The 21,844-nt window shown below is 44.5% G+C and overlaps 2 protein-coding genes across 5 annotated transcripts in view; one reads left to right on the forward strand and one right to left on the reverse strand.

Annotated features, from left to right (window-relative positions):
• Nucleotides 1-10,392, forward strand: part of swt1 (SWT1 RNA endoribonuclease homolog) — a 34,299-nt gene extending 23,907 nt beyond the window's left edge. For 2 of the 3 annotated variants that reach the window (XM_064936000.1, XM_064936001.1), the window contains exon 15: nt 8,260-10,392. In XM_064936000.1, coding sequence (XP_064792072.1) covers nt 8,260-8,365 — 106 coding nt within the window. In that variant the 3' untranslated portion in view covers nt 8,366-10,392. The remainder of the gene's footprint in view (nt 1-8,259) is intronic. The other variant, XR_010451501.1, reaches the window with a different exon arrangement.
• Nucleotides 10,393-16,332: 5,940 nt separating this feature from the next.
• ivns1abpa (influenza virus NS1A binding protein a) overlaps nt 16,333-21,844 on the reverse strand; it is a 48,406-nt gene continuing 42,894 nt past the window's right edge. For both annotated transcript variants that reach the window (XM_064936003.1, XM_064936002.1), the window contains exons 9-14: nt 21,252-21,390; nt 20,343-20,567; nt 18,689-18,810; nt 18,337-18,595; nt 17,752-17,925; nt 16,333-17,537 (exon numbers count right to left, since the gene is read on the reverse strand). In XM_064936003.1, the coding sequence (XP_064792075.1) occupies nt 17,278-17,537; nt 17,752-17,925; nt 18,337-18,595; nt 18,689-18,810; nt 20,343-20,567; nt 21,252-21,390 (1,179 nt within the window). In that variant the 3' untranslated portion in view covers nt 16,333-17,277. The remainder of the gene's footprint in view (nt 17,538-17,751; nt 17,926-18,336; nt 18,596-18,688; nt 18,811-20,342; nt 20,568-21,251; nt 21,391-21,844) is intronic.

Consider the following 21,844-nt stretch of genomic DNA (forward strand, 5'->3'; position numbering starts at 1 on the left):
ACCATCTGGCAGTTCGATGGACGAATCTGCCTTTGGTGGATGCCAGGACAACGCTACCTGCCCCAATTCATAGTGACAATGCCCCCGTGCACAAAGCAAGGTCCATACAGAAATGCTTTGTCGAGGTCGGTGTGGAAGAACTTGACTGGCCTGCACAGCGGCCTGACCTCAACAACATCGAACACTTTTGGGATGAATTGGAACGCCGACTTCGAGCCAGGCCTCATCGCCCAACATCAGTGCCCGACTCTCTAATGTTCTTGTGGCTGAATGGAAGCAAGTCCCCGCAGCAATGTTCCAACAGTGGAAAGTCTTCCCAGAAGAGTGGAGGCTGTTATAGCAGCAAAGGGGGGACCAACTCCATGTTAATGCCCATGATTTTGGTTTGACGAGCAGGTACTTTTGGTCATGTAGTGTATTTTCTGTTTTAGAGAGTGTTAGCAAGTTTGTGTTTGGTTTACACACATTACATATAGTGCCTTCAGAAAGTATTCATACCCCTTGACTTATTCCACATTATGTTGTTACAACCTGAATTCAAAATGGATTAAATAAAACATTTTTTCATTAATCTACACACAATACCCCATAATAACATAGTGAAAACCATGTTTTTGCAGGGTCTCCAAGAGCTTTCCATGCCTGGGTTGTTAATTTGTCCTTTTTTAATTTTTATTCTTCAAGCTCTGTCAAATGAGTTGTTGATCATTGCTAGACAGCCATGTTCAGGTCTTGCCATAGATATTCAGATAGATGTAAGTCAAAAGTGAATTAATCTCCCAGTGTCTTGTGGAAACTTGGTTCAGTCAGCTTTTCTTCTAGGATTTGGCCTGTGCTTAGCTCCGTTCCTTTTTTATCCTGAGAAACTCCCCAGACCTTAATGATTACAAGCATACACATAACATGATGCATCCACCACTATGCTTGAAAATATGGAGAGTGGTACTCAGTAATATGTTTGGGGCAAGTCAAATACAACACTTTGTATTCAGGACAAAAAGTGAATTGCTTTGCCACATTTTCTGCAGCATTTTTTTCTTCTGTGTAGTCATCTTTTCACTCTGTCATTTAGGTTTTGTATTGTGGAGTATCTACAATGTTGTTGATCCATCCTCAGTTTTCTCCTATCACAGCCATTAAACTCTATAACTGTTTTAAAGTCACCATTGGCCTCATCGTGAAATCCCTGAGCGGTTTCATTCCTCTTCGGCAACTGAGTTAGGAACAGCGCCTGTATCTTTGTCATGACTGGGTGTACTGATTCACCATCCAAAGTGTGGTTAATAGCTTCACCATGCTCAAAGGGATATTCAATGTCTGCTTTATTTGGACTTTTACCCATCTACCAATAGTTGCCCTTATTTGCCTGGTCTGTGTGGTTGAATCTGGGTTTGAAATTCACTGCTCGATTACGGGACTACGGGTCTGTGTGGTTGAATCTGGGTTTGAAATTCATTGCTCGACTACGGGACCTTACAATTATGTATATGTGTGGGGTACAGAGATGAGGTAGTCATTTTAAAAAATCATGTTAAACACTATTATTGCACACAGAGTGAATCCATGCAACTTATTATGTGACTTGTTAAGCAAATTTGTACTCCTGAACTTATTTAGGCTTACCATAACAAAGGGGTTGAATACTTATTGACTAATTTTTAATACCTTTGGAAACATTTTGTAAAAAATAAATAAAATAAAAAATCCACTTTGACATTATGGGGTATTATTGTGTGTAGGCCAGTGACAAAGAAATGTAATTCAATTTTAAAATCAGCCTGTAATAACCAAATGTGGAAAAAGTCAAAGGGTGTGACTACTTTCTGAAGGCGCTGTCTGTATGAAAAAACAGCTCTCCGGGAAGTCTGTTATCAACCTCCCTGACATAGCCTGTCGGTCACCTTTCCATACACACAGTCTGTCTTGTTATACATATGTTACACACACACACTCTGTCCAATGTCCACTCCACACGCATTCATTCGGTCTTCAGAGCCTTGTCTACACACACGTCAGTCATGGGGAAAGGTGTGTGTGTGGTTGTCATGGCCCAGTAGGGCTGTCATCGTGCTGTAGGGTCGGTGGCTTTACTAACACAGAGGGGAGCGCCGTCTGGCAGGGGATTAGGTGACGTCACACGCCTGACTAGACCTTCCACCACTGCCCTTCATCTCACCTTGTTCACTGTCCACACACAGTTAGCATTTATTGTGTGTGTGCGTTTGCCTCTGTGTTTGTGTGTGTGTGTGTGCCTCTGTGTGTTTTCCGGCATAGAGTTTAACCTGTCTCTCTGTTCTCTTACATAATTAATTCCCTCAGACACAACCTTAAACACTGCCGTCTTATCACAGTCAGTCACCAGCCACCGCTGGCTACATGGAGGTTATGTCATCAACACACACGTTAGAGATCAACAGCTCAGTCAGTCACACAGACAGAAACACTGGAGGGTGTGTTGTGTGTGTTGCCCAGCCAGACAGCCTCCAGCAGAGGGTGAGCTGTCAGAATTCAGAGGGGAAAATAACCACTTCCGAGTCAAGAGTTCTACCATCCTTTGTGAGGCAATTCAGTTCCATTCCGTTTGTTTTAGAAGTGACCTTTTCAGAGGGCATTTGTGTACATTGTAAATGAGTATGGTACAGTTTCTTATTAACACATGAACCAGTAGTACTTGTACTCAATTCCAAAGCAAAGGTTATTTTCCCACCTGCTGAATGGAAAAATAACTCCTTTCTGAACTCCTCCTCCTGTATTTGAAAGGTTATGACACGGTTTCCATATTAACCAGTAGGGGTTGTGAACAGTGCATTCAAAGAAGAGGACATGATTCCTGAATTACCACTAAATCATTATTATACTGCCTCATTACATCGACACAAATGATGCTATTATAATTAATAGATTTCTGCTGAGTTCCTGTTCTGCTGATGATTACAGTTGGAGTCAGACCATTTGTTTTGATTAAAACTAAAAACATGGGGGCTTGGCTGATTCATTTCCACAGAAGACTTAAATATACCTCTGAAACATTACAGGGTTCACACAAAGTTCTTCAAGTACTTAAATTTGGCACTCTGAAATTCAAGTACTGGAATTAAAATGAGAGGAGCACAGATAATGATCAAATATGTTTATGAAAAATATTAGAAAAATGTGTCAATTGTGACATGCCTTTCATGCCTAAAAATCCAGCTGAGGTGGTCTTTCTCACGATAAAAATAGACGTTGTTTAACACTTTTTACTGTGTATTCTTCAAACATCTCCTCTCCGTACCTCCATACATCCCTGAGACACAGAGACAGAGATGAGGAGGTGTTTCAGACTAACTGAAGCGTGAATCCACATCTGATGTGACAGGCAGCCCAGTGCCACGTGGGAGAAGCTTAGAAAGGAGGGCAGAGCCATCGGTCCGTACTGAAACCTGCCATCTCTCTATGGTTACATAAACACCACAGCACAGAGGAGGGGGCAGATTCCTCTCTTTCTTTCCCTGTTATGTAATGTCCCGATGGGAACAAAGAGAGAGGAGGAAACGAACGAGCAACAAGCGTCCTCAGTGTCTCCTATGGGAGACGACATAGAGGGCCACTTTGTGTGCATGTGCACATGTATTCCATTGGTCCTGCAGTTAGAGACGTGCTGTGTACACGTCAGACCAATACTCTCATTTGAAGAGAACAACATCACAATAAGACACTGAACTGGTCAAATGCTGACAAAACCGCAAGTGTGAAATGAGGTAACCCCATGGAGAACAGTCATGTGTTTTTGGTTCACATTGTGGTGTTCTGAATGTTCTCGGTGTGTGTGTGCGCGCGCTCGCTCGCTCAGCCATCTAAAGAGGGCATAGTCTCCCGTTGTGTTCTACCGTGCCTTGGGGCAGGGGTCACTGGACTACTCCATTGTGTTCTACCATGCCTTGGGGCAGGAGTCACTGGACTACTCCATTGTGTTCTACCATGCCTTGGGGCAGGAGTCACTGGACTACTCCATTGTGTTCTACCGTGCCTTGGGGCAGGAGTCACTGGACTACTCCATTGTGTTCTACCGTGCCTTGGGGCAGGAGTCACTGGACTACTCCATTGTGTTCTACCGTGCCTTGGGGCAGGAGTCACTGGACTACTCCATTGTGTTCTACCGTGCCTTGGGGCAGGAGTCACTGGACTACTCCATTGTGTTCTACCATGCCTTGGGGCAGGAGTCACTGGACTACTCCATTGTGTTCTACCATGCCTTGGGGCAGGAGTCACTGGACTACTCCATTGTGTTCTACCATGCCTTGGGGCAGGAGTCACTGGACTACTCCGTTGTGTTCTACCGTGCCTTGGGGCAGGAGTCACTGGACTACTCCATTGTGTTCTACCGTGCCTTGGGGCAGGAGTCACTGGACTACTCCATTGTGTTCTACCATGTTGGAGCAGGAGTCACTGGACTACTCCATTGTGTTCTACCGTGCCTTGGGGCAGGAGTCACTGGACTACTCCATTGTGTTCTACCGTGCCTTGGGGCAGGAGTCACTGGACTACTCCATTGTGTTCTACCATGCCTTGGGGCAGGTAGTCACTGGACTACTCCATTAATTTCACAGGAAGGGACACATTCTGGATAGTGGCATTGCTCTCTTTCTCCCTCTCACTCTGTCTCTCTCTCTCTCTCCTATTCTCTCTCTCTCTCTCGCTCTCTCTTTCCTCTCTCTCTTTCTCCCTCTCACTCTATCTCTCTCTCTCTCTCTCTCTCTCTCTCTCTCTCTTTCCTCTCTATCTCCTCTATTCTTTCTCTCTGGCTACTCTATTCCCTCTGTGTCCTTCAATTCAATTCAAAGGGCTTTATTGGCATGGGAAACATATGTTTACATTGCCAAAGCAAGTGAAGTAGATAATAAACAAAAGTGAAATAAACAACAACAAAATGAACAGTACACATTACACTCACAAAAGTGCCAAAGGAATAAAGACATTTCAAATGTCATTTGGCTATACACAGGGTTGTAACGATGTGCAAATAGTTAAATTACGAAAGGGGAAATAAATAAATATAAATATGGGTTGTATTTAGAATGGTGTTTGTTCTTCACTCGTTTCCCTTTTCTTGTAGCAACTGGTCACAAATCTTGCTGCTGTGATGGCACACTGTGGTATTTCACCCACTAGATATGGGAGTTTGTCAAAAATTGATTTGTTTTCAAATTCTTTGTGGGTCTGTGTAATCTGAGGGAAATATGTGTCTCTAATATGGTCATACATTGGGCAGGACGTTAGGAAGTGCAGCTCAGTTTCCACCTCACTTTGTGGGCAGTGTGCACATTGCCTGTCTTCTCTTGAGAGCCAGGTCTGCCTACGGCAGCCTTTCTCAATAGCAAGGCTATGCTCACTGAGTCTGTACATAGTCAAAGCTTTACTTAAGTTTGGGTCAGTCACAGTGGTCAGGTATTCTGCCACTGTGTACTCTCTGTTTAGGGCCAAATAGCATTCTCGTTGGCTCATTTTTTTTGTTAATTCTTTCCAATGTGTCAAGTAATTATCTTTTTGTTTTCTCATGATTTGGTTGTGTCTAATTGTGTTGCTGTCCAGTGGCTCTGTGGGGTCTGTTTGTCAACAGAGCCTCAGGACCAGCTTGCTTATGGGACAATTCTCCAGGTTAATCTCTCTGTAGGTGATGGCTTTGTTATGGAAGGTTTGGGAATCGCTTCCTTATAGGGTGGTTGTAGAATTCAACAGCTTTTTTCTGGATTTTGATAATTAGCGGGTATCGGCCTAATTCTGCTCTGCGTGCATTTTTTGGTGCTTTACGTTGTACACTGAGGATATTTTTGCAGAATTCTGCATGCAGAGTCTCAATTTGGTGTTTGTCCCATTTTGTGAATTCTTGGTTGGTGAGCGGACCCCAGACCTCACAACCATAATGGGTTCTATAACTATTTTTTAGCTAGATCCTAAGTGGTATGTTGACTTTTCTTTCCTTTGATGGTGTAGAAGGCCCTTCTTGCCTTGTCTGTCAGATCATTCTCAGCCGAGGTATGTATAGTGTTTGTGTGCTCCAGGGCAACGGTGTCTAGATGGAATTTGTATTTGTGGTCCGGGCAACTGGACCTATTTTGGAACACCATTATTTTTATCTTACTGAGATTCACTTAAGGGGCCCAGGTCTGACAGAATCTGTGCTCTATGTGCTGCTGTAGGCCCTCCTTGGTGGGTGCTGCTGTAGGCCCTCCTTGGTGGGTGCTGCTGTAGGCCCTCCTTGGTGGGTGCTGCTGTAGGCCCTCCTTGGTGGGTGCTGCTGTAGGCTCTCCTTGGTGGGTGCTGCTGTAGGCCCTCCTTGGTTGGGGACAGAAGCACCAGATCATCATCAAACAGCAGACATTTAACTTCAGATTCTAGTAAGTTGAGGCCGGGTGCTGCAGACTTCCAGTGTTGTCGCCAATTAGTTGATATGTATGTTGAAGAGGGTAGAGCTCAAGCTGCATCCCTGTATTACCCCACGGCCCTGTGTAAAGAAATGTGTGTTTTTTGCCAATTTTCACCGCATATTTGTTGTTTGTGTACATGGATTTTATAATGTTGAATGTTTTTCCTCCAAAACCACTTTCCATCTATTTGTACAGCAGACCCTCATGCCAAATTGTGTCAAAAGCTTTTTCGAAATCTACAAAGCAGGAGAAGACTTTTGGCTTTGTTTTCTAGTCTCTCTCTCCTCTATTCTCTTCTATTCTCTCTCTCTTCTATTCCCTCTCTCTCTTCTATTCCCTCTCTCTTCTATTCCCTCTCTTCTATTCACTCTCTCTCTCTCCTATTCCATCTCTCTCTCTCTTCTATTCCCTCTCTCTCCTATTCCATCTCCCTCTCTTCTATTCCCTCTCTCTCCTATTCCATCTCTCTCCTCTATTTCCCCTCTCTCTTTCCTATTCCCTCTCTCTTTATTATTCCCTCTCTCTCTTCTATTCTCTCTCTCTCTCTCACACTTTTCTATTCTATTCCCTCTCACTTTCCTATTCTATTCCCTCTCAATCCTTATTATTCCCTCTCTCTCTTCTATTCTCTCTCTCTCTCCCTCTCTCTCCCTCTCTCTCTCTCTCACTTTTCTATTCTATTCCCTTTCACTCTTTATTATTCCCTCTCTCTCTTCTATTCTCTCTCTCTCTCTCTCTCTCTCTCTCTCTCTCTCACACACTTGTCTATTCTATTCCCTCTCACTTTTCTATTCTATTCCCTCTCACTCTTTATTATTCCCTCTCTCTCTTCTATTCTCTCTCTCTCTCTCTCTCTCTCTCTCTCTCTCTCTCTCGCCCTCTCTCTTTTCTATTCTATTCCCTCTCTCTTCTATTCCCTCTCTTCTATTCACTCTCTCTCTCTCCTATTCCATCTCTCTCTCTCTTCTATTCCCTCTCTCTCCTATTCCATCTCCCTCTCTTCTATTCCCTCTCTCTCCTATTCCATCTCTCTCCTCTATTTCCCCTCTCTCTTTCCTATTCCCTCTCTCTTTATTATTCCCTCTCTCTCTTCTATTCTCTCTCTCTCTCTCACACTTTTCTATTCTATTCCCTCTCACTTTCCTATTCTATTCCCTCTCAATCCTTATTATTCCCTCTCTCTCTTCTATTCTCTCTCTCTCTCTCTCTCTCTCTCTCTCTCTCTCTCGCCCTCTCTCTTTTCTATTCTATTCCCTCTCACTCTTTATTATTCCCTCCCTCTCTCTCTCTCTCTCTCTCTCTCTCTCTCTCTCTCTCTCTCTCACACACACTTTTCTATTCTATTCACTCTCACTTTTCTATTCTATTCCCTCTCACTCTTTATTATTCCCTCTCTCTCTTCTATTCTCTCTCTCTCTCTCTTTCTCACTTTTCTATTCTATTCCCTCTCTCTCTCTTCTATTCTCTCTCTCTTCTCTCCCTTGGTCTTTCTTTCCCCTTGTCCCCTTTCTTTCTTTTTCTCTTTCTTTGTCTGACCTGTGTGTGTTTTGGATCAGGCCTGTGTTTGTGTGTTCTAGTTCTGACCTATGTGTGTTTTGGATCAGACCTGTGTTTGTGTGTTCTAGATCTGACCTGTGTGTGTTTTGGATCAGGCCTGTGTTTGTGTGTTCTAGTTCTGGCCTGTGTGTGTTTTGGATCAGGCCTGTGTTTGTGTGTTCTAGTTCTGACCTGTGTGTGTTTTGGATCAGGCCTGTGTTTGTGTGTTCTAGTTCTGACCTGTGTGTGTTTTGGATCAGGCCTGTGTTTGTGTGTTCTAGTTTTGACCTGTGTGTGTGTGTGTGTGTGTTCACAGGGAGAAGCTGTGTGTGGGGGGGACCCAGTTGGCAGAGCTGAACATCAGTCTAGAGCGCTGCGCTGAGGTCACGTCCCGGCAGGTCACACCAAGCACCTGGCCCTGATTGGACCACAACCAGGAAGTTTGGACTAAAATATCCTACCAGAGGCCTCAAATTGCATCATATCACAACTCAACAACTTTACTTGAAGCCACTGCTTTCATATGGAGCTGAACTATTTCATTCAGCACCTTTTCTGACTTAATTTAGTTTCTTGTGTGTGGATGTTGGTGTAGAGCAGTGGTCAGTGGATAAAGCCTTGTGTTCCTATTTTCTTTATTTATGGGCTGCTTCCCAAATGCGCAATAGGGCTCTGGTCTAAGGTAGTGTACTATATAGGGAAAAGGGCTCTGGTCTATAGTAGTGTACTATATAGGGAATAGAGTTCTGCTCTAAAGTAGTGCACTATATAGGGAATAGGGCTCTGGTCTAAAGTAGTGCACTATATAGGGAATAGGGTGCCGTTTTGCTGTTTCTGGTGCTTCCTACAGTAGCCATTTTGGGCCTTCATCTCTTCACCATCTCTACACAACAGTGTGTTAGTGGGGATATGGATCTTCCAAATATGTTGTTATCCTCACACAGACCAGGTTTCCATCCAACCATTTAATGCGGATGAATGACCTGATTTCTGAAAAGGTAATTACCGGTCTGATGGAAACAGGATATGCCGGTAAAATTTTATAAATCCCGACAGAGAATTTGTTCGTTCGACATGGTGGGATGTTTTTGTGTCTGTAAAATTAATTATAAGAGAAATTCGGGTGGAAATGCCTTTATGCGCAAATATTGATATAATAACCATCATATGGAAGTAAGCTTGGAGTCACGCGATAATATGATGTGTGATGCTCCCACTAGGACTCAGGAAACCATGCAGTTTATTAGGCTACAGACTAAACAAGTTATGATGAACTTCACAGGGTGGTGAAAGTGCCCGTGATGAGCTTGATGCTTCTTTCCAATACTCTGGTGACATGATGATCAATGTGGCTCCATAATAATGTCATCATGCAAGTAGCCTTCCAGCACTGTGTCTGAGAGCAGTTGGCTAGAGAGCACGTGTCAAGACCAGAGTGGGCACATTTGCTATAGAACGCAACAGTTTTTGTGACAAAACCATCAGTAGAGTTGAAAATGTGATGGAACCCTATTGAACTTGTACTTTTCATTCGCTACATGGGACTTTAACCACAAACCTTATTCTTATGTGCGCTATGTCATCACGCACAGACTGATGGAAATGTCTCGGCTGGGAAAATGCCTATATTATTTTATGCAGATTGATGAATATTCACATGAAAATCTGTCGCAAATTGGATGGAAACCTAGCTACTGGATTGGAAAGTTTACACATACAGAATGGCAGTTTTTTCTGATGTGTTTAAACTCTGTCATCATGCTACTCTCACTGTTACTATGACCTATGACCTTAGATTGTAGTGTGGGTTTTCACTTTCAGCTTGCTGTGCTGTATTAACGAAGACCTACACAATAAACCCACAATCTATACAAAAAGACATGACTGCTCACATCCATGATTGAGCCAACATCATCTCCATATTCCTCAGCATTCAGTATTTTTTAAATGTTCTTTATTTACCTTTGTTTAACTAGGCAAGTCAGTTAAGATCAAGTTCTTGGGCCCCCCGAGCGGCGCAGTGGTCTAAGGCACCACATCACAGCGCTAGCTGTGCCACTAGAGATTCTGGGTTCGAGTCCAGGCTCTATCGCAGCCGACCGGGAGACACATGGAGCGACCATGACATCATCTTAATATTCCTTTTGCACCATAAGTGGTACGCCAGGTGATGTAATGAATGGTGATTGGCTGCCAATGCTCTCCCAGGCTGTGACTTACACTGGGAGTCAGACGGTTCAACGTGACATGAACTATGCTGTCTGTTATGGCATCATGGCTTTGCTGTAGGCTTATGATATGACCGTCTCAGGCCTGTTGATATTTATCTTGGATGTGTTCATTTGTAAAGATGTAAATAGTTCAATTAAAGCACATATTTTTGTTTGAACAACAATGTACAATTTATTCTAACTCTTGTTATACGATGCATTAAAGTTTTTGAATTGAATCTGACTTGAGTTGCGTTATTGTCACATTACACACAACTATAAAGCAGAGTATGGAACAGTGCTGCAGCTGACCCAGCTGAGGGGAGTATGAGTCCAATGGCCATGACATCAGTTGTGATGGCTGAGATTACACTCTGCAGTGTGAAGCAGAGCGCCTACATGTCATACAGTGGGGTGTTTGTTTGGGGGGGGTCAAAGTGAAACTGCAGTGTGAAGCAGAGCGCCTACATGTCATACAGTGGGGTGTTTGTTTGGGGGGGGGGTCAAAGTGAAACTGCAGTGTGAAGCAGAGCGCCTACATGTCATACAGTGGGGTGTTTGTTTGGGGGGGGTCAAAGTGAAACTGCAGTGTGAAGCAGAGCGCCTACATGTCATACAGTGGGGTGTTTGATTGGGGGGGTCAAAGTGAAACTGCAGTGTGAAGCAGAGCGCCTACATGTCATACAGTGGGGTGTTTGTTTGGGGGGGGTCAAAGTGAAATGCAGTGTGAAGCAGAGCGCCTACATGTCATACAGTGGGGTGTTTGTTTGGAGGGGGTCAAAGTGAAACTGCAGTGCTGCACTGAACTTCTTGGGAGATTCTCAACCGATAAGTGGTTGAAGAGCGTGTCAATTTGTTAATCGGAAAATGGCGTAAGCTCCCCTCGGCAGCTAGCGCGGAAGTGTTTTTAAAATTCCCCACACCCCCTTTTCAATCAGCTGTCGTTTTTCTTCAAGGAGAAAAGCATGCAACCATTTAAAAACACTCTGGGCCTCCCGGGTGCCGCGGTGGTCTAAGGCCCCTACGGACTCTAGCGACTACTGTGGCTGGCCGGGTTGCACGCGCGCTGACACGGTTGCCAGGTGTACGGTGTTTCCTCCGTCACACTGGTGTGGCTGGGTTGCCAGGTGTACGGTGTTTCCTCCGTCACACTGGTGTGGCTGGGTTGCCAGGTGTACGGTGTTTTCTTCCGTCACACTGGTGTGGCTGGCTACCGGGTTAAGCGCGGCATTGTGTCAAGAAGCAGTGCGGCTTGGTTGGGTCGTGTTTCGGAGGACTCTTGGCTCTCGACCTTCACCTCTCCCGAGTCCGTACGGGAGTTGCAGCAATGAGACAAGACTGTAACTACCAATTGGAAACCAGGAAATTGGGGAGGAAAATGGGTACTCTACGTATCCATATAGGCCTATCTATAAAACGTATCGCTATGTTAGTTTTTATAATTTCACACATTTATTTGGGGATTCCACCCCCTTTGACCTTTTACAAAAGCAGGTGAGGAGAGGATGCGAGATTCTCCCCATGCCTCAGAAACCACAGATACTTGACATCCTGTAGATTAGATGATAGGTCCAACGTTGAGGATTGGTCTAATCTCACAGTTAGTGAACCTTATTTGATGATGTATTATTACAAACCTTTGATATGATAAATCATGTGTGGCCCTAACCCTAGCTAAGGCCTCAATTCATATTGATCTGCGCGCTATAGCGTGCTTGACATTTAAAGGTCATTTCCAATTGAGCCTACATATGCAGTGTTTACCGTGAATGCAGCCTCCGCAAACGTTCTTTAAAAGTGCATAGCCGAACAGGGCCGAATGAATTGAATCCTAGTTTAAAGCCCATATTATCCCTATGGGTGCCTAGCCTATGTCTCGCCTATGTCTCTCCTCTGTCTCTGACAGTATGTCTGACAGTATCTGATTCACTGTGAAAAGGGTTTCACTCTACTCAATTACAATGGTATTATTTGTCGCAAATGATGTTTTGTTTTCTTCGCCTTCACAAAGATGCCAGAGGATGAATACTTTCCTTTCTCCGTCTCATAACTCTCAGGAAAGGAAGGGCACCACACCTCAGTTCAATACAGCCTTCTCTGTTCACATCAACAGGTAAAGAAAAACAACAGGTTTATCATCATACAATGTTTTCTAGTTAAAACGTAGCGTCTGCTGTAGCCTAGGCATCCGGCCATTTTCCTGGTGAAGGGTACAAAAAATAATATAGACAGACACAAATAAGTACCGGTACCCTCACACTGTTGAATACCTTCTATTCTCTGGTTCCCCCAATAAAGATGTGATGGGGGAATAGTCAAATTAATCGTCACTCAGGTAGGTCCATAGAATTAGAATTCTATTCCTATGGGTAGGTCATTGTTTGACATGGCCTGGCCAAAGGCCATGACCTCTCAGTTCAGCAGGAAGTGCTGCCCTCGACCCCAACCCTTCTGGCTCACTACTTCCCCCAGCCAGGTTGTGACGTGATTGGCCTACTTCCCCAGCCAGTTTGTGACGTGATTGGCTTACTTCCCCCAGCCAGGTTGTGACGTGATTGACAGGTTTATTGCCTGACTGTTCAGATTACAAGAGGCCATTTTGTGAATTGACTACAGAGGGGGGAGGAGGGATTAGTGAATGAACAGAACGTGCAGTGGAGAAGGAAGGAATTAGTGGTCTTTGACGGACAGGTGTTAGGTACCCAATGGAAGAATCGCAATTGCATACTACTCGCCTCCTCAAAACCCATTGGAGGAGAAAGCCAGAGGTCCCTCCCCTCTGACCTTCTCCTCCAATGGGTTTTGAGAAGGAGGTGAGGCGAGAGGACGCGAGGAGTATGCAATTGAGATTCTCCCAATGTCTAAGGACAGGGTCATTCAAGGAGCACAAGTGCAACTCAGGTGCAGCTTGGTTCACCCACCAACCCTTTAGAGATCATGTGACCAGACTGACCGGGTCTCCCTATGCTTCTCTCCCTCCTTCTGCAGGTACACTAAACATAGTCTAATCTCTCCCAAATTAGACTCTAATGGGAACAGAAAAAGCCCTCTTAGTGAGGTAGGTAGGTAGATATTCATGTCCCAGTGGAAACTAAGTGGTAGAGAAGCTTAGACTCCTGCAGAGAGACCATGCTGCTAGTCACCTGCCAGAAGTTCTTGCTCGTGCAGAGAGAAGAGATGGTGGGAGATAGAGGAGGGGCGAGAGAAATGCTATATTTGGTAATAGTATACTGTTAAAAATGATTTGTTTCAATTTATTATTTCTAGTCATAAAGTTACATGGGCTTATTCAAGCTCTATAAACTTTAAAATTCAAGCCTTTCTAATGTACATCAAATGTACATTGACTAATAAAAGGTAGTTAAGTCAACTTCACCATTTGTCAGTATAACATACTATTATTCATAGTTTAATCAATTTCAACTTTAGTTATATCAACTTTAAATGTAGAGTTATACTAACACAGAATGTATTATATTTTGATGAATCTAACTTACTTTCAGGTTAAGTAGAGTGCCTTCAGAAAGTATTCACAACCCTTGCTTTATTCCACATTTGTTGTGATACGGCCTGAATTCAAAATGGATTCAATCGATGGTTTTCTCTCACCCATCTACACACAATACCCCATAATGACAGTGAAATGTGGTTTTAGAAATACAGAAATATCTACTTTACATACAGGACCTTCAGAAAGTATTCAGACCCATTGACTTTTTCCACATTTTGTTACATTACAGCCTTATTTATTACATTTAAAAACAATCTACACACAATACCCCATAATGACATCACAATACCCCATAATGACATCACAATACCCCATAATGACATCACAATACCCCATAATGACATCACAATACCCCATGACATCACAATACCCCATAATGACATCAAAATACCCCATAATGACATCACAATACCCCATAATGATATCACAATACCCCATAATGACATCACAATACCCCATAATGATATCACAATACCCCATAATGACAAAGTGAAAACAGGTTTTTGGACATTTTTGCAAAAGTATTAAAAACAGAAATACATTATTATGTACATAAGTATTCAGACCCTTTGCTATGAGTCTCGAAATTGAGCTCAGGTGTAATCCTGTTTCCATTGATCATCCTTGATGTTTCTACAACTCAAACTATCCTGTGTTCTTGGGGACCTTCAATGCTGCAGAAATGTTTTGGTACCCTTCCCAAGATCTGTGCCTCGACCCAATCCTGTCTTGGAGCTTTACGGACAATTCCTTCGACCTCATGGCTTGGTTTTTGCTCTGACACACTGTCAACTGTGGGACCTTATATAGACAGGTGTGTGTCTTTCCACATCATGTCCAATCAATTGAATTTACCACAGGTCGACTCCAAGGTGTAGAAACATCTCAAGGATGATCAATGGAAACAGGATGCACCGGAGCTCAATTGCAAGTCTCATAGCAAAGGGTCTGAATACTTATGTAATAAGTTATTTCTATTTTTAATACATTCATCTAAATGCTAAAAAACAGTTTTCACTTTGTCATTATGGGGTATTGTGATGTCATTTTGGGATATTGTGTAGATTTCTGAAGAAAAAATAAATATTTAATCCATTTTAGATTAAGGCTGTAACATAACGAAAGGTGGAAAAAGTCAAGGGGTCTGAATACTTTTCCGAAGGGACTGTAAATGAGATATGTCTGTATTTCAATTACTATAAATTTACAAATAAATCTAAAAACATGTTTTCACTTTGTTATAATAGGGTATTGCGTGTAGATGGGTGAGAAAACATTATGTCATCCATTTGAATTCAGGCTGTAACACAACATAATGTGGAATATGTCAAGGGGTATGAATACTTTCTGAAAGCCCTCAATTTAGTCTCTTGCACATGTGTGAGCTTTTCCACCAGTTTCAAAACTGGCAATATACTAATGTCATGTAATGTCAACCCATCCAACAGCTACAATGACAGTTTCAAAACTGGCAATATACTAATGTCATGTAATGTCAACCCATCCAACAGCTACAATGACAGTTTCAAAACTGGCAATATACTAATGTCATGTAATGTCAACCCATCCAACAGCTACAATGACAGTTTCAAAACTGGCAATATACTAATGTCATGTAATGTCAACCCATCCAACAGCTACAATGAGTTTCAAAACTGGCAATATACTAATGTCATGTAATGTCAACCCATCCAACAGCTACAATGTGTTTCAGAAACGGTTACATTACCTTTTTACTTGTTAAATGTGGATGTTTATCTACCTTCATTGAATGCAATAACTGAAGTTTCTCTGGATAAAAGGGTCTGTTGAATGACCAAGATGTACAGTTGCAAAGCATGGTGACCTTCAACGCTGCAGAAATGTTTTGGTACCCTTCCCAAGATCTGTGCCTCGTCACAATCCTATTATTCTAAAAGCTCCACCACACAAAACTAAGTTGAAATCATCTGAACAGCAGTTATGTTGTTTCCAATTGATTAGATTTTTTTGGTTGTGAATTTCTAATTTGATTACACACAATCTTTATTGATTCAACTTAGTTACATACTGTAAGTATAGACAAGTTGTTGTTGAACTTAATTTCCAATCAACACAACTTGTTGCTTCTGTAAATTTGATTGTGTAATTGTGTCCTGGGGGATTTAGTAGTGACTTGCAACGCCCAATTGATGAAAAGTTTATAGAGTAGAAGTATAATCAGGTGGTTCTTCCATTAGAACAGTGTGGTATACATGACCCATCGCTACACTACCTAAAAGACAGAATGTTTGACAGTCACAGCTCTAACAAACAAGGTGTGTGTTCCGTTTTGCTTCAATGTTTGCTACATTGTGTGACGGTTTGTACGGAACGGCACGTTCCCCTAAAACGGTGCATATAATTCTTCAACAGCCTTTGAGGTACGTTTGATCCCGTTTGGTGGGTGTGGCCTGAACAATATGGGTGTGACTATTTGAAATCATAAAACTCGTGCAGCACACCATACGGTAATTGCTCTCTAGGCCACCATAAATCATTTTCCCCCAACTGGTCGTTCAGTACAGTATCGTCTCCGTTGAATTCAGCGTTGCACACCTTTCCGCCATACTGAACGCAGCCCAGTCAAACCTGAGTCAGATCTACTACTGTATTCATTGGAAAAAGACAAGTACAAGAGCACACGCAGTCAGGTTGAAATGGTTTATTAGTTAAGGAATATCAGCGTGTTACAAATGTGATACACGACCTTCTAAACTCAAAAAAGAAAATGTCAAAAGCCAAATGTCTGAACCCCTTTTAAAACACCACACAAGAAATAAAGAAAACAGCATCTCTACAAATAGTGAATTAGTCAAAACTCAGTAACAAAATACGTGGTTAGAACAAGCACAGAAGCATGGTTGGTTGTGTGTGTGTGTGTGTGTGTGTGTGTGTGTGTTCGCGTTGTTACTATACTGACACTGGTCTCATTTGATGACTCAGTTGTCATGTGCGTCAGCTACTTCTTCTATTGGTAAATCAGCAGTGTATAAAAATATTTAAAAAAGGCCATCATTAAAGATTGGAAAAGCAAAATCCAGCTTTAGTTTAAATGACAAAGCCATGATGGGAGTGACCCTCTTTCTTTGAATAAGGCTTCAAACTGCATATCTTTAAATGTGTGTGGGAGTTAAAATGACAGTTTAACATGGAAACAACTATTCAGAATCACCTTCTAAATCAAGTCAACCCAAAGTTTTCTAGTACCATCACCCATCCTGACCAGTAGGTCCAAGGTAGTGTTGAGATGATCAAAACAGTAGCTTCTTCTCAGAAAACAATACAACCTTTCAAAAAAAAAAAAAAAAACAACGAAATTGCACTAAAAGTGTATTAAATGTTGGCATTCTTAAGACAAAAAGGAAAATATATACAGCACGAAAAATATTGTATGCAAAGGCTTAATGTTGCTTTCGGCACCCCCCCCCCCCCCCCAAATACTCCAGTCAAATACTCCAAAACCCCTGCCAAAATGGTTCCCCTGTCCCCTTCCTCCCACTCACCTACGGAACATCACGAAACACGATTATGTCACTAAGCCTGTTAGTTTGGGAAAGGTACCCCCCCCCCATTGACCTCTGACCCTTAACCCTCAGGCGGAGGAGGAGAGGGCATCTGCGCAGTCGCTCCACTCATCCGTCTCGGGGTCGTAAACCTCCAGCGTGTTCAGGAAGTTGTTTCCGTCGAAGCCGCCCATGGCGCAGATGAAATCACCCAGCACGGCTACACCCGCATTGCTGCGTGCCACGGTCATGCTACCGAGCATCCTCCACTCGTTGCGGGCTGGGTCGTACACCTCAACACAGCGCAGGGCATGGGAGCCATCAAACCCACCAACCACAAAAAGCTTCCCTAGAGACGGGAAGAGATGGAGATAGCGACAAGGAGAGAGAAGGGTCAGCACAAATCTGAGCAATGATTTGGATACTTCTGCCAAATTTCGAGGTTGCAATCAAAGCAAACTGTATCCCCACCCCAGTGAACCCATGACCCTATACACGGTAATCCCCAGTTTAGAGCAGACCATAGAACCAGAATGCTATATTTCTATGGAGAAGTGTCTTACCAGCGTAGACGGCCACCCCAGCCCCCCTGCGGGCCACGTTCATGGGGGAGATCAGGGTCCAGGTGTTGTTCTCGGGGTTGTAACGCTCCACTGTGTTCAGGCAGTTCCACGACTCAGCACCTCCAATCACGTACATGAAGCCATCGAGCTCACACACCGCAGCCTGGTGCCTCCCTAGGTGAACAGAGTTAACGCCACACTTGAATCACTTTTCACATTCACAGGCCAACTCAAAACTCTTCCAGTTCTTCATTGACACAGTTCACACAATAAATGATAAGCAGCATTAGTAAAGGCTTCCATCCTGGTGACAAGACAAAGAAGTCCGTTACCCGGAACCTTTCCCTCGGTGTACACTATGAGAGATAGGTACAATACAGTCTGTGTATAGCAGAGGAGGCTGGTGGGAGGAGCTTTAAGAAGACGGGTTCATTGTAATGGCCGGAACGGAGAATACGGACCGGAGTAAAACGTGATTTCCATATGCGTAATGTGTTTCACACCGTTCCATTTATTCCATTCCAGCCAATACAATGAGCCCGTCCTCCTATAGCTCCATAGTATATGTGTGGTATAGATGCTTACTGATGTTGAGGGGAGCACAGTTGTTCCAGGTCTTGGTTACAGGGTCAAAAGCGTCACAGTTCTTCAAGCCTTTCTGCCCACAGGGGTCCGACCCTCCCACCACGAACAGCTTGTTGTTCAATGAGCAGACACCTGCGTTGCAGCGGTTGGTCCGGAGCTCTGGCACCTGAGCCCACGTGTCAGTGTGCGGATCGTAAGTCTCCCCACAGCTCAGCTCGTCCGAGTGGCCGTTGGAGCCACCCATCACGTACAGCTGACCCTATGAGAGATGAGAGGAGACAGAGGGTCGGGTTTAAGTCAGACAAGCACCTGTCAGTCCTATGAAATTAGGGGTCAACGGTCAGGGTCATACCATAAGCACTGCCATCTGGAAGCGAGCCCTGGGAGTCCGCATGGGAGCGGTGAAGGTCCAGCGGTCGTCTTTGGGGTCGTAACACTCCACCGTCCTCAGGCACTCCTCTCGGTTATACCCTCCTGGAGACGGAAAATACACAGAGGACACCAGGTTAGGCTGGGCCTACAGAACCCTTAATATGAGCATACAGCTCACACAGAGGACACCAGGTCAGTCTGGGCCTACAGAACACTCAATATGAGCATACAGCTCACACAGAGGACACCAGGTCAGTCTGGGCCTACAGAACCCTTAATATGAGCATACAGCTCACACAGAGGACACCAGGTCAGTCTGGGGCTACAGAACCCTTAATATGAGCCTACAGCTCACACAGAGGACACCAGGTCAGTCTGGGCCTACAGAACCCTTAATATGAGCATACAGCTCACACAGAGGACACCAGGTCAGTCTGGGGCTACAGAACCCTTAATATGAGCCTACAGCTCACACAGAGGACACCAGGTCAGTCTGGGCCTACAGAACCCTTAATATGAGCATACAGCTCACACAGAGGACACCAGGTCAGTCTGGGGCTACAGAACCCTTAATATGAGCCTACAGCTCACACAGAGGACACCAGGTCAGTCTGGGCCTACAGAAGCCTTTATATGAGCCTACAGAGCAAACATATATGTATACAACTTGATTGGAGTCCACCTGTGGTAAATTCAATTGATTAAACATGATTTGGAAAGGCACACATCTGTGTATATAAGGTTCCACAGTTGTCAGAGCAAAAACCAAGCCATGAGGTTGAAGGAATTGCCCGTAGAGCTCCGAGACAGGATTGTGTCGAGGCGCAGATCTAGGGAAGGGTACCCAAAAATTTCAGCAGCATCCCCAAGAACACAGTGGCCTCCATCATTCTTCAATGGAATAAGTGTGGAACCACAAAGACTCTTCCTAGAACTGGCCGCCCGGCCAAACTGAGAAATCGGGAAAGAAGGGCATTGGTCAGGGAGGTGACCAAGAACCCGATGGTCACTCTGACAGAGCTACAGAGTTCCTCTGTGGAGATGGGAGAACCTTCCAGAAGGACAACCATCTGTGCAGCACTCCACCAATCAGACCTTTATGGTAGAGTGGCCAGACAGAAGCCACTCCTCAGTAAAAGGCACATGACAGCCTGCTTGGAGTTTGTCAAAAGGCACCTAAAGTACTCAGACGATGAGAAACAAGATTATCCGGTCTGATGAAACCAAGATTGAACTCTTTGACCTGAATGCCAAGCGTCACATCTGGAGGAAATCTGGCACCATCCCTACGGTGAAGCATGGTGGTGGCAGCGTCCTGCTGTGGGAATGTTTTCCAGCGGCAGGGACTGGGAGACTAGTCAGGATTGAGGGAAAGATGAACGGAGCAATGTACAGGGAGATCCTTGATGAAAACCTGCTACAGAACACTCAGACTGGGGCAAAAGTTCACCTTCCAAAAGGACAACGACCCTAAGCACACATCCAAGACAATGCAGGAGTCAGTACCAGTCTCCAGATAGAGGCTCAGTGGCTGGTTAACTAATAGCTCTATCTTGCTGTGAACAGATTGTATCTTAATGAGAATAACCTGTATAAATAAAAGGTTAAATTGACAATGGTTAAAATCTTCGTACCTGCAGCGATGAGCCTGCCATGCAGGGTGGCAGTGCCCAGGCCAGAGCGGGCATAGTGCATGGTGGTCAGCGGGTGTTCCTCCAGCTCCTCAGGCTGGGCCTCGAAGCTGAGGCTCTTCATCAGACAGGGTGTGGCAGAGGGAGAGCTCTGGGGAGAGCTACGGCCATGCAGGAAGATCACACACAACACTCCATCCAGCACGGCCAGACACAGGTAAGTGTTGTCTGTGGAGAGAGAGAGGGGGGGGAGAAGAGAGAGCGAGAAGGGAGAGAGACAGAGAAGGAGAGAGGGGAAGGAGAGAGAGAGAAGAGGGGGAGAGAGCAAGACAGAGAAGGAGAGAGAGGGGGAGAGAGGAGAGAGAGAGAGGAGGGGGGAGGGAGAGCGAGAAGAGGGGGAGAGAGAGGGAAGTGAGAGAGGAGAGAGACAGAAAAGGAGAGAGAGGGGGAGAAGGAGAGAGAGGGGGAGAGAGGAGGGGGGAGGGAGAGAGAGAAGGGGGAGACAGAGAAGTGTGAGAGAGAGGGAGGGCGATGGGAGAGAGGGGAGGGGGAGAGAGAGAGGAAGGGGAAAGAGAGGGGGAGAGAGGGAGGTGATGGTAATAACTAAAGTTATTATGCTATTCATACACATTATGTTATACACCTGCTAAGTTAATGTATTAAGTATCCTTATATTTCTGTTATTAAGGTGCTATCACTCTGACATTAGTACGCCTGCGCCGTAGTCTCACTGGAGATGGACCTGACCTGAGCATGATGGCGACTATGTACTGTGGAAATACGCTGAAGGAAACTAAACTGGAATCTAGTTGTTGTCATTTTGAGTTAACACACCCACTCCTCCGTTAAGTCTTCAAACATCCGACACACACACACACACACACACACACACACACACACACACACACTTACTGGTGGTCTTCTCGGAGGCAATATACTTCCACTCTCTCCTGCAGGGTGTGTTGGAGGAGGAGCTGGGGGGCGAGGTGCTGCCGGAGGAGCTGGAGCTCAGCTGTCTCTGGGTGTTGCTGTTCTCACGAAGGGGCTTTTTCTGCAACAGCACAACCAATGTAGCTACAGTACAGAAACCCAGCCAGAGGGAAGATTCACAACATCTCCTACAGGCTACAACACCAGTTGGCTGCAGAGCACACACTCTACAATCGGGCCTGAAATGGACTAATCCTGGCTTTGAACCGGCCTAGAACTACACCCAAACAGACTTTTAGCAGTGCCGAGTCGTCCCCCAGAAACAGTTCAAACCAGTCTGCAACCCATTTAAACCATCTAAACAAGCTGAAGGACGGCACAGACACAGGGTAGACTTGACCAACGAAGAAGCAGCTACATACTCAAAACACACAAAACATTTTGCGATCGGAACCCAATCTCCAAAAGACTGGACTCAATTGATCTGAGAACCAGTCTAGTGTGCAACGGAGCTACGCAAGCAGGTGTAGTGTTCCTAGGTTTTACACACTAACCGGCTGTGCCCTTGTTGCCAG

Source organism: Oncorhynchus masou, chromosome 24, assembly GCF_036934945.1.
Source record: "Oncorhynchus masou masou isolate Uvic2021 chromosome 24, UVic_Omas_1.1, whole genome shotgun sequence".
Classification (NCBI taxonomy): domain Eukaryota; kingdom Metazoa; phylum Chordata; class Actinopteri; order Salmoniformes; family Salmonidae; genus Oncorhynchus; species Oncorhynchus masou.